General features: G+C 41.9%; 1 protein-coding gene across 1 annotated transcript in view; it reads left to right on the forward strand.

Moving 5' to 3' along the window:
- LOC124775924 (glutamate receptor ionotropic, kainate glr-3-like) overlaps positions 1-4,107 on the forward strand; it is a 117,845-nt gene extending 113,738 nt beyond the window's left edge. The window contains exon 10 of the mRNA XM_047250769.1: positions 4,036-4,107. Coding sequence (XP_047106725.1) covers positions 4,036-4,107 — 72 coding nt within the window. The remainder of the gene's footprint in view (positions 1-4,035) is intronic.
- Positions 4,108-13,190: the final 9,083 nt, after the last annotated feature.

Raw genomic sequence — 13,190 nt, forward strand, 5'->3', positions numbered from 1 at the left:
GGTGATCGTCGAGGGAACACTGAATAGTGCACGGTACATCCAAACCGTCATCGAACCCATCGTTCTACCATTCCTAGACCGGCAAGGGAACTTGCTGTTCCAACAGGACAATGCACGTCCGCATGTATCCCGTGCCACCCAACGTGCTCTAGAAGGTGTAAGTCAACTACCCTGGCCAGCAAGATCTCCGGATCTGTCCCCCATTGAGCATGTTTGGGACTGGATGAAGCGTCGTCTCACGCGGTCTGCACGTCCAGCACGAACGCTGGTCTAACTGAGGCGCCAGGTGGAAATGGCATGGCAAGCCGTTCCACAGGACTACATCCAGCATCTCTACGATCGTCTCCATGGGAGAATAGCAGCTTGCATTGCTGCGAAAGGTGGATATACACTGTACTAGTGCCGACATTGTGCATGCTCTGTTGCCTGCGTCTATGTGCCTGTGGTTCTGTCAGTGTGATCATGTGATGTATCTGACCCCAGGAATGTGTCAATAAAGTTTCCCCTTCCTGGGACAATGAATTCACGGTGTTCTTATTTCAATTTCCAGGAGTGTAGTTGGAACTAAAAGAAGAGTGGATAGTATATCAAAGGACTACACTCAATTAGTCTCGAGTAGGACACAATTACACGACTTCACGAAGATAATACAATTATGCTGAAGAGTCAAGTTGCCGTAATTGTCAAGAAACTTAATTTTAACAGAACTGACTTTACCAACCAACTGCGTGTGCGTGTGGTGCGAAATTTGTAAAGTATTTAATGGCCAAGGAACAATAAACTCTTCGTTCCAAGTGAAATATCAAGCGTGGACTACATTATTAAGTGATTTAATCAATGATAGTTAACCAACGACTGTTCAGCAGGGACAATTTAATCTGAATATGAAAATACCTACTTCATTAATTGAAGCCGCGCGGAATTAGTCGACGTATCTAGGGCGCTGCAGTCATGGACTGTGCGGCTGGTCCCGGCGGAGGTTCAAGTCCTCCCTCGGGCATGGGTGTGTTTGTCTGTCTGTAGGATAATTTAGGTTAAGTAGTGTGTAAGCTTAGGGACTGATGACCTCAGCAGTTAAGTCCCACAAGATTTCACGCACATTTGAACATTTGATTAATTGAAAAGAGAACTTTTGAACATTTTTTTAACATTACGGCGTAGGTTCACTCAGACGTGATCAAAGAGTATCTGTGGATCTCGCTTCATACAGGTTCAACAACTCCATAGCAACGAGCCAAAAACGTAATAGAAGACTGATAATTACAATGTTTCCTCGCAATTGGTGGTGTGTACGATGCGGATGAGATAAGATTTAACAACTACTGCATATCCCGGCAATGAATCATTCATCGCGCATCGTGTCTCAACTCCACTGCGAGAGCTGTGGCAGGAGCAGCTCTACGGCGTCGACAATATCAGCATGCGGTTGGAGTGCGGTGACGCCATACATGCTACATGCAGGAAATTTAAGGAGTGACTTCAGCCTGTTCGTCGCCATTAAAATGCAAATCAACTTCCCTTCCTCCATAACAACACTAGGTCTCAATCTCACACAAGTCTGCACACCCAACAGGAGCTCACAAAACTTCATTGGACTGTTCTTCCTCATCCATTCTACAGCCCGGATCTCGTACATTCCGACTTCAATAGGTTTTGTCCGATGAAAAATGACTGCAGGAAGCAGTACTTGGATGATCGGGAGGTTATTGATGCAGCAAGACGTTGGTTCTGAGTCGACTAGTAGAATGGTACCATGCGGGCATACAGTCACTTCCAGTAAAGTAGAGTAAGGCCAGCTAATTTAACGGGGATTACGTTAAAAAAAATAGGGTTTTGCAGCGAAAAGTGTACTGGAATCCCGATTACAACCAGTCTGCTTGCGCGCCCCTCGTAGCATTCACGACATCTTTCTACTACTTATGCACTGAAAAATAGAGTAAAACATAATAAAGCAAAGGTGCCAGATGAAATTCCGTGGAACATCCCATCTAGCCTTGATATTTGTTTCACTTCCACGAAGATGTGAGCCCATCAATTTCCTCAGGTACACCATAACCTGTAGAAGTGGTTAGATCCAGTAGAGGTATCAAATTGCACGGATGTTGAGTATTACTTTTCACTCTCTATTCAAAACAACCGCATGCATTCTCTATGGGATTAGTTCTAGGTGATTTATAAGATCTGTCGAGGAGCAAAATGGTGCCTGTTAACACGACGCCTATAGTCTTGTATGACATGAATGTTCACAGCACACTCAGCATAAAGGTATACAAGAAAAGGCAACGTTTGTTCAGTGAGAATGTTGTTATAGGCATCCTGTTTTGCATGTACCTTCACCTAAATGACTGTGCACAAGCTGTGATAAGAAAACTCTGTCCTAACAGGTCTCAGAAGACCCAATGGTACCGATCGACCGCCATGTCATCCTCACTGATAGGCGTCACTGGGAGCAGATATGGAGGGGCATGTGACCAGCGCACCGCTCTCCTGGCCTCTGCCAGGTTTCGTGGCCAGAGCCGCTACTTCTCAATCAAATAGCTCCTCAACTGGCCACACAAAGGACGTGTTTACTCCAATCACAAACAGCGCTCTAGAGACGCAGTGCTAGCCAAGTCCAACTGTTCTTAACTTCGGTAATATGACGAAAACCGCTGTTACCACTGTGGTAAGACTGTTGGCCGTGATAAGAAAACACTGTCAAAACATAGCAGAACCACGTTTGACTTGAACAACATCCTCCACACATGGCAAGTGAAACGCCTCATGGCCCCTCAATGGACCCAGCGCCTTGCATGATTTGAAAAGAGAAAAATTGTAGCCTTTAAGATTACACCATCCGTTTCCAATCAGCTGCTGTGTAGTTTCTGTGTTCCTAGGCCCTTTGAAGACGTTCAAATGTATGTTCCACTGTACCAGTGTCCTTTTCCAAAGTAGGCCCATAGCATGCCGTTCGTTTCACAATGTTCACTGGGAAAGTGACTGAGGTGGGCCTGTACTACATTTGCAAGATGAACGCATGTACAAAATATTTATGTCTGGTTCTGAAACCGATTTTCATTGACATAATGTGCCACTCGTCACCAGACCCCATCACTTAGGATCTGTTTACGTCCACTGTTTTTACGTTATTTATCATGTAACAGAATGCTACACCATTACTTGTCGAAACGTTGGACAGCCCGCTTTAGTACACCAACAAAATTAGTATATTCATTCAAGGTGTCCTCACGAGCATGTTCAAAAATGGCAACTCCTTTTCTCCATACTGTCATATCTCCACTTCTACCCATCTTACAGCGCTCATTCCGTACGACCAGTTGCCACATACACACCAGTGCACTGCCATGACTTACGCCATGCACGTCACATGACAGCCTGCTACCAGCTCTACAACATACACAGCACTTCAAATCGACCAGTGTGGTCCTTTATGGCGGTGTTAACATTTTGTATGGTGAGCTTACACAAGGATAACGATCGCCTTATATGGCTGTAGACCTAGGAACAGGTGGTGTTGGACACCAGTAACTTGTGTATCATTCATGTATTACGTCTCAGCGCTGCTATTGCGCAAATGTATGATCATAGATATCATTGACGTCTTCTTGAGAGATAGTGTTCTACACTGTTTTTACTGTTGTCACAGTTGCTCAAATGATGTTGTGACTGATGGAAATCAAACCAGACCAGACGCTGTCATAGCTCGTTCTACTCACGCTCTAGAGGACTGGTCATGTGATTGTGCAGGTCCGAGGAGATACCGACCATCTGGGGGAGTACTTCAGATGAAGTGTGTGCACGCTCATTGTCCTGTTGGTAGAGCAAGCAATCGTGACATTGGAGGAGCGGCAGCTGAATCGACTGGATGTTGTTCTGTTCATATTATGCAATGTACACCTTTTCTGTATCACCTGAGTAACATCATCTCTACATGCCACAGGCTCCCCATAATGTGACACGTGGAGTTAGCCCTGGATGCCACTGCCCCACACACTCTGAGAATTGTTGATCTCCATATTGACACTCTACTCGCAGACGACCATCGCTGGCAACATGGTGATACCTACTCCCAGCACTAAACACAATTTCAGTCCACCATCTGGCTGAGGACAAGTGCAACCAGAAACCACTGTCGCTTACAGCCCAGCTTGCAGTAATCACTTTTCGATGGCCATGTCTGACCTTCTGCGTCCAACATTCTTCCCAGTTTGTATTGTTGTACCCATGGGGTCAGCAGTGGCTGCCTGTCTGAAACCGTTGTCTGAGCCCCAATCTCTATGTCGCTACTTTACAAAACAAGTACCCCCTTTGGAGTACGATTCCCAACATTGACGTACAGTTAACATCTCACATCCACAATTTGGAGAATTTTTTGTAAAGACCTTCCAGCTATCTGTGAGGTACCGTTTTCTGTTTTATTATCAATCTGCCTTCTACAAAACAATTCTTTGGTTTCTAATTTTTACGGTCTTTCATGCTGTTATCAGCACTATAAGGAAGGACAATAACTCAGCTTATAAATTTAATCTTTTTACTTTACGTCAAATGTTGAAATTGAGGTACTAATGCCCTTCTGAACTTTGGTATTCCATAAATACGAGGGATACCCCACCAAGACTATCTAGAGGATTTGAACTAAACACAGTGGGGTATGTGACCATAGGCTTCCGCTGTGTTTTCTTAGTCAACAGTCTTCTGGATATGTCAATGTCATTTTTTTTAAATACACAGTAAGGAAGACTATTTGCAACAGTGACCGAAACGTCGGAGAATTTTGCACAATACGGTCACATAACCAGAAGAATTGTATTGACAGTGGGATATGTTTGTAATGTAGACAGAGAAGGTGTGCGTAAATAATTACGTCTGTCACTGAGCATGTAGAATGGATCAACTAAAAGTTAAATTTTGTGAAGGATGTATATGCATTTTTTATGTTGGAGGAATTTTATTTATAAAATAGGCTATATTATAGAAGAAGAAATTTCTGAGAATAGCCGTTTCATGAGAGTGAATATTGGACTGCGGAAAAATTGGAAAAGAAGGGAATCGATGGGTTTGGCAGGAGGCACTATAGAAGGATATTGAAAATTAGGTGCATTGCTTAGACAAAAATGAGGAGGTTCTTCGCGAAATTTGAAAAGAATGTTAAATGTGGAAAACACTGACAAGGAGAAAGGACAGGATGATAGGACATGTGTTAAGACATCAAAGAATAACTTCAATGGTAGTAAAGGGAGCCATAGAGAGTAAAAACAAGACAAAAATAGGCTTATATTCAGTAACTAATTGAGAACGTAGGTTGTAGTCCGATTACGAGATTAACAGTTTAGCACGAGAGAGGAATTCTTATAGTAAAAATCCCTACTGTTTCATATGTTTTGATTAGTTATAGCTCGTCAGTTTAAGTATACCAAGCAACCAACTAGTGAAGTAACAATAGTCAGTGCTAACTGTTTGTGTAGGTGCGAAAGGCTGAGCGAGATAAAACAGAGATCGAGACATTGGTTGGTTGGTTTAAAGAGGGTGCAAGGCATAAAACTGCTAGGTCATTGGTCGATCGAGACATTGATCTCGCATTTGGGAGATCAGGGGTTCACTATCTGGCTTACGCCCCGTGAAAAAGAGACTGTCTTCGAACCCGATCATGTGGTGAGTCTCGAAAGACCTAGTTCGCTCTCCAACCCCACCCGCCAGCCCCATGTACTGAACTGGAATTGAATGTGAGCCATCAGTGGAAGAAGAGAAGTCGAATGCACTATGTGAGAAGGGAATGCTGCGCTTTTCTCGTATCCCATGTTTTCCAAGATGTTAACCAAACAAAGAAAATGTGTGGGATGTGCAATATGCAATATGTTAATAACAGAAACTTATTACACATTGATTATTCAACCTTTTTCTCATGTTAAACCTACCCCTTGGCAGTCCCCTCCCGGAGATCCGAATGTGGGACTACTCCGGAATCTTTTGCCAATGGAGAGATCATCATGACACTTCTTCAATTAGAGGCCACATGTCCTGTGGATACACGTTACGTGTCTTTAATGGAGTGGTTTCCATTGCCTTCTGCATCCTCATGTCGTTGATTATTGCTAATTCTTCCGCCTTTAGGGGCAATTTCCCACACCTAGGACAAGAGAGTGCCCTGAACCTCTATCCGCTCCTCCGCCCTCTTTGACAAGGCCGTTGGCAGATTGAGGCTGACTTCTTATGCCAGAAGTCTTCGGCCGCCAATGCTGATTATTTATCAAAATCTAGGCAGTGGCGGGGATCGAACCCGAAACCGAAGACGTTTTGATTAGGAATCAAAGACGCTACACCTAGACCACGGCCACGAGTCGGTGCGTGGAATGTCAGAAGCTTGAACGTGGTGGGGAAACTAGAAAATTTGAAAAGGGAAATGCAAAGGCTCAATCTAGATATAGTAGGGGTCAGTGAAGTTAAGTGGAAGGAAGACAGGATTTCTGGTCAGATGAGTATCGGGTAATATCAACAGCAGCAGAAAGTGGTGTAACAGGTGTAGGATTCGTTATGAATAGGAAGGTAGGGCAGAGGGTGTGTTACTGTGAACAGTTCAGTGACCGGGTTGTTCTAATCAGAATCGACAGCAGACCAACACCGATAACGATAGTTCAGGTATACATGCCGACGTCGCATGCTGAGGATGATCAGATAGAGAAAGTGTATGAGGATATTGAAGGGGTAATGCAGTATGTAAAGGGGGACGAAAATCTAATAGTCATGGGCGACTGGAATGCAGTTGTAGGGGAAGGAGTAGAAGAAAAGGTTACAGGACAATATGGGCTTGGGACAAGGAATGAAAGAGGAGAAAGCCTAATTGAGTTCTGTAACAAATTTCAGCTAGTAATAGCGAATACCCTGTTCAAGAATCACAAGAGGAGGAGGTATTCTTGGAAAAGGCCGGGAGATACGGGAAAATTTCAATTAGATTACATCATGGTCAGACAGAGATTCCGAATTCAGATACTGGATTGTAAGGCGTACCCAGGAGCAGATATAGACTCAGATCACAATATAATAGTGATGAAGAGTAGGCTGAAGTTCAAGACATTAGTCAGGAAGAATCAATTCGCAAAGAAGTGGGATACGGAAGTACTAAGGAATGACGAGATACGTTTGAAGTTCTCTAACGCTATAGATACAGCAATATGGAATAGCGCAGTAGGCAGTACAGTTGAAGAGGAATGGACATCTCTAGAAAGGGCCATCACAGAAGTTGGGAAGGAAAACATAGGTACAAAGAAGGTAGCTGCGAAGAAACCATGGGTAACAGAAGAAATACTTCAGTTGATTGATGAAAGGAGGAAGTACAAACATGTTCCGGGAAAATCAGGAATACAGAAATACAAGTCGCTGAGGAATGAAATATATAGGAAGTGCAGGGAAGCTAAGACGAAATGGCTGCAGGAAAAATGTGAAAAGATATGATTGTCGGAAGGAAAGACTCAGCATACAGGAAAGTCAAAACAACCATTGGTGACATTAAAAGCAACGGTGGTAACATTACGAGTACAACGGGAATTCCACTGTTAAATGCAGAGGAGAGAGCAGATAGGTGGAAAGAACACATTGAAAGCCTCTATGAGGGTGAAGATTTGTCTGATGTGATAGAAGAAGAAACAGGAGTCGATTTAGAAGAGATAGGGGATCCAGTATTAGAATCGGAATTTAAAAGAGCTTTGGAGGACTTACGGTCAAATAACGCAGAAGGGATAGATAACATTCCATCTGAATTTCTAAAATCATTGGGGAAAGTGGCAACAAAACGACTATTCACGTTGGTGTGTAGAATATATGAGTCTGGCGACATACCATCTGACTTTCGGAAAAGCATCATCCACACAATTCCGAAGACGGCAAGAGCTGACAAGTGCGAGAATTATCGCACAATCAGCTTAACAGCTCATGCATCGAAGCTGCTTACAAGAATAATATACGGAAGAATGGAAAAGAAAATTGAGAATGCGCTAGGTGACGATCAGTTTGGCTTTAGGAAAAGTAAAGGGACGAGAGACTCAATTCTGACGTTGCGGTTAATAATGTAAGCAAGGCTAAAGAAAAGTCAAGACACGTTTATAGGATTTGTCGACCTGGAAAAAGCGCTCGACAATATAAAATGGTGCAAGCTGTTCGAGTTTCTGAAAAAAGTAGGGGTAAGCAATAGAGAGAGACGGGTCATATACAATATGTACAAGAACCAAGAGGGAATAATAAGAGTGGACAGTCAAGAACGAAGTGGCCGTATTAAGAAGGGTGTAAGACAAGGCTGTAGCCTTTCGCCCCTCCTCTCCAATCCGTACATCGAGGAAGCAATGATGGAAATAAAAGAAAGGTTCAGGAGTGGAATTAAAATACAAGGTGAAAGGATATCGATGATACGATTCGCTGATGACATTGCTATCCTGAGTGAAAGTTAAGAAGAATTAAATGATCTGCTGAACGGAATGAACAGTCTAATGAGTACACAGTATGGTTTGAGAGTAAATCGGAGAAAGACGAAGGTAATGAGAAGTAGTAGAAATGAGAACAGCGAGAAACTTAACATCAGGACTGATGGTCACGAAGTCAATGAAGTTAAGAAATTCTGCAACGTAGGCAGTAAAATAACCAATGACGGACGGAGCAAGGAGGACATCAAAAGCAGACTCGCTATGGCAAAAAAGGCATCTCTGGCCAAGAGAAGTCTACTAATATCAAGTACCGGCCTTAATTTGGGGAAGAAATTTCTGAGGATGTACGTCTGGAGTACAGCATTGTATGGTAGTGAAACATGAACTGTGGGAAAACCGGAACAGAAGAGAATCGAAGCATTTGAGATGTGGTGCTATAGGCGAATGTTGAAAATTAGGTGGACTGATAAGGTAAGGAATGAGGAGGTTCTACGCAGAATCGGAGAGGAAAGGAATATGTGGAAAACACTGATAAGGAGAAGGGACAGGATGATAGGACATCTGCTAAGACATGAGGGAATGACTTCCATGCTACTAGAGGGAGCTGTAGAGGGCAAAAACTGTAGAGGAAGACAGAGATTGGAATACGTCAAGCAAATAATTGAGCACGTAGGTTGCAAGTGCTACTCTGAGATGAAGAGGTTACCACAGGAAAGGAATTCGTGGCAGGCCGCATCAAACCAGTCAGTAGGCTGACGACCAAAAAATAATAATTATTAAGCCATAAGACTGCATACCATTAATTAGACATACTTGTGTAGACAGAACTTCTGATGATCACTTAATTTTAGAAGTTAGTTCAGGGAAATAAAACATCAAAAATGGTTATGTATGTGTGTGTGTGAGTGTGTGTGTGTGTGTGTGTGTGTGTGTGTGTGTGTGTGCGTCTTTGTTTGCACAGGGGACTAAATTAAATTTTTTAATATTAATTGATTTTGTTGCACATTTACTTAACTCTTTTAATTTTTTCATCTAATATTTAATCTGAAATGTTATGCACCTTGTACATAAAATGACCGAAATAATTTTTTAAAATGTTATGTACTATTGTGCGCTTGCCTTCTACATAGGTCAAAAATAAAGAGGATGAAAAAATTAACATCCACATTGTATTAGACCTATTTCTGTCATGTTAATAAACTATTTATGGCTGATAAATGTCAATTTGTGCTGTTTATTTGTGCAACAGATATACTTTTGTTCATAAGATCTCCTCTATGATGAAAATGGTAGTGAAAGAATCTGCGACTTGCAATATATATTCTTGAATATTGTAACACCGTAGCTTTCATATTCACAAAGTGTTCTGGTGTGTCTTGAACGTTTGAAGCAGTATCGTCATGTGCATGTGTATAATAGGCTCTCTGTTACCTGTAAGGTGGTTGTGGGTTCTGGTTGAGTGTGCCGTTCTTCCTTTGATGGTGATTCATATGAAAATAATTAAACAAAAGAAAACACTTGCAACTAATTCGTTTTTAGTGTTAATTTATTATTTACACTTCACTTGGTGGCTTCAAATGTTAATACACAAGATTAACACGGACTGCACCATACTGATTCTTGTCAATAGTTTCATATACGATAATTGTCACACCTATCTCATGCTCTCGATGTTCTACTCTAAAATTGTTAATTCTTCCAATCTGAAGGCAGGGAAGACAGTGACTGGCAGAACTCATTTATTTATTTCATTTCGAACGCTCTGAAGCCAAAAGAAACGAGGAAACTACATATTGTTTAAAAGAATAACCCATGGTTTGTGATCTTGTTTTCCTGTCCAGCACTGTGTTCAAATCATTTTTAGCCTTTACTTTTTGCTTTGTTTTGGGCTAAGAACATCTGTCGCCTTGGACTGTTGGCGATTTATACTGTAGACCTGTTCCAATAAAAATATTATTGTGCTTAAATGAAGTGAATATTGAGTTCACATCACTTATCTTATAGAGAGAAATTGTAAATTTTCTTCTCGATTTCTCGTTCTTTGGGTATTGGGGGTTGAATGTTTTAGTAGTTCTGAACAGTGTTAATCTGTGGTCAGTTCTGTTGAGAAGGACCTGGGTATTATCTCTTAACATTTAAAATTTGTTTTCTGTTACTAGTGAACTGGTGATAGAAAGATAGAACGGCTTGGAAATAAAAAAGATGTTTGGAGGACATGTTTATTTTCCAAGGACACACCCACCCATACACTCATCTCCCTATTACCTTCTCTCTGAAATCCATTCTGTTCCACTTCAAAATTATTCTTATACGCCACAGCTTGACGTGAAGGCTGGAGATACCCGTCATCCTGCAGTAACTGAAACTCATCAGCATGGCAGACCGTTTTTGATGAGGGGCAGACAGATCCATGGCGATGGAGCTCCGCCACCTAGGAGTCCACTCGAAGGTGCAACCCAAACCTAAGTGCCCACACGATAGTAAAGTTCATAGCGTGGACTCTGGGCTGTTGTCGTACTGGCCTGTACACGTGCAAAACGTAGTGAAGACAGCACTCATTAACGGAGGTAGACTAAGACAAGGCGATGAAGTAGTTCAGGGCTTCCTCGAGAGCCGATGCCGTTATTATTTTCATTATTTGCGCCGCAAACGTCCTGAGCAGCCATTGTACCACAAGATTAGGCATTGGATGTGAAGTGGTAGTGGTGATGTGCTCGACACTATTCTAGCAGAACCTCTAGAACTCAGAAATCCTGACCAGAAAAGATGGGATGTAGAGTACACTCGATCGTAAAACGGTTCCAAAGGCATGGACGGTGGTATACTCCATCTGTAAGTTTACACAAGGAAAATATTAAAGTGTATCTCCAAATAGCGAGAACATATCTCGTTTAAATGGCTCGCTGAAGTCTGACTGATTTTATTCCCAAAGGCGTTCAAGTGTTAGCTGAATCACAGCATAATTTGATGCAAAATTGTGGCGTGCACAGAGTGGGTGTTCACTGTCACACATATTAGATGGCATCTTACGGATTTTGTTCCGATACTAATGATTGCCTTTAGTGCTTTCACTACTCTTCCTCCCTAGTTGCAGCTGTTACTGATACAGATCTAGAAACTTCCAATAATGTCGGAAAGCAGGCTGCAGAAGTGAATATGACAGTCAGCAGCAAGGTTGACACCAAGATAAATTGGCTTGTGCTGTTAGGTTCATGCAGCTAGTCCGTGGAGACACGAAGCAGTAAATTCGCGTGTTACAGTTTCAGCACATGATGTCTGTACGAAAGTGAGTAGCCAAATGTGAATCCAGCGTTATCAACGCCGAGAGAACACCTTTCCAATTAAAACCAAGTCAAGTCCGAAAGAATAACAAGGCCATACACTGACATCGATACGGCATATTACTACTGACTTCGTATACGAGCAGGAAATGGTTGTCTGTTGTCTCTATATTTACTGTAGCGGTTTACCAACTGTCAGAACGTCGTTACTGCTTTTGAGTGTGCCTGCGAGCCGACCCAGAAGAGCTTTCGCTCGCTAACAGGTTTCCAGTAGACCCGGTTTTGGAATCGATATCCGGTGGTATTAGGTATAAAAGGAAGGAGAAAGGTCAGATTTCGTTTTCATGGATAGAAGTGCTCTGAAAAACTGATGGTGCTCTGCAGTAGAAAGTTTACAGAATGCACATTGAACAAGGAGCACGCTGAAATCATTGATGGTCCCACCTAGAAAAAACTATTATACACAGAACTTCGAAGAGGAACTAAATTATTTAACTAAAAACTAAAAAATAAATGACTACTTTGATAAAGTGATAAACAAAGGATTGCATCCTAGACGGTCAGAAACTACCGACGTGAAACAACCTACTAAAGCAAATGTTAAAAAAAATTACGGCATATAAAAGATTTTAAAACCGTGAAAATTCTGTATGAAGTCTTGGACTGCTCAGATGACGTACTTCTCCCCCTAACCACAGCAAATGTCCATAAGTGTGACTACGTTCACACTGGAAACAGTAAAAGCAACCAAGTAACACAGAAGCAATTATTGTCTTTGTAGCATTAATAAATTAGCAATGGCAAGTAATTCATCGAGGCCAGAGACAACCAAGAACGGTTCTCTGTAACTAAAGCTTTGTCCCGGGTCAGTCATTACATTATTCAAAGCCACAGAAATTTATGAGCGTGAAAATAATTCCATCAGAACTGAAAGAGTTCTCAGATTTGACAAGTTGTGAGATTTTTGTATAGAACGTAATAAAATTACGTTTCGAATAAACTCCATGAGCCATTTCGGCCCCACTTGGCTATCTTTGACGTCACGACGCAGTGGCCGTTGCTTGGATACGAATAAACAGAACAGTGGTTTTATAATCAATACGAGAGAAGTTGTCAAGGTTTCGCTATCTAAAGCAGTTAGCTCTGAAGACTTACTTACCAGTGTAGTCACTGTCCATGTCTCCCACCACAGAAGAGGAAACACGATGCACCAAATTATCCCTCTAGATTATCGTATACCTGCCACCAGATTTCACAGCAAACTTTTTCCTGTAGTTATTACCGAAAATTATGTCCCACGATTCTCTGATGTGTTATCTTCCACCTGACAGTAATTAAATTTTGGATCAGTATGATATCCCCTTCGCCACTTTAGACATATTAAAATTCACGAATGAACGTCGTACGTTTTGAGGAAGATCTATAAACAACAAATATAAAGAAAGGTATTAGGTTAGAGCTTGACGTATCTTCAACGACGACTTGGTAAGAGCCAAAT

Source organism: Schistocerca piceifrons, chromosome 2, assembly GCF_021461385.2.
Source record: "Schistocerca piceifrons isolate TAMUIC-IGC-003096 chromosome 2, iqSchPice1.1, whole genome shotgun sequence".
NCBI classification, from domain to species: Eukaryota; Metazoa; Arthropoda; class Insecta; order Orthoptera; family Acrididae; genus Schistocerca; species Schistocerca piceifrons.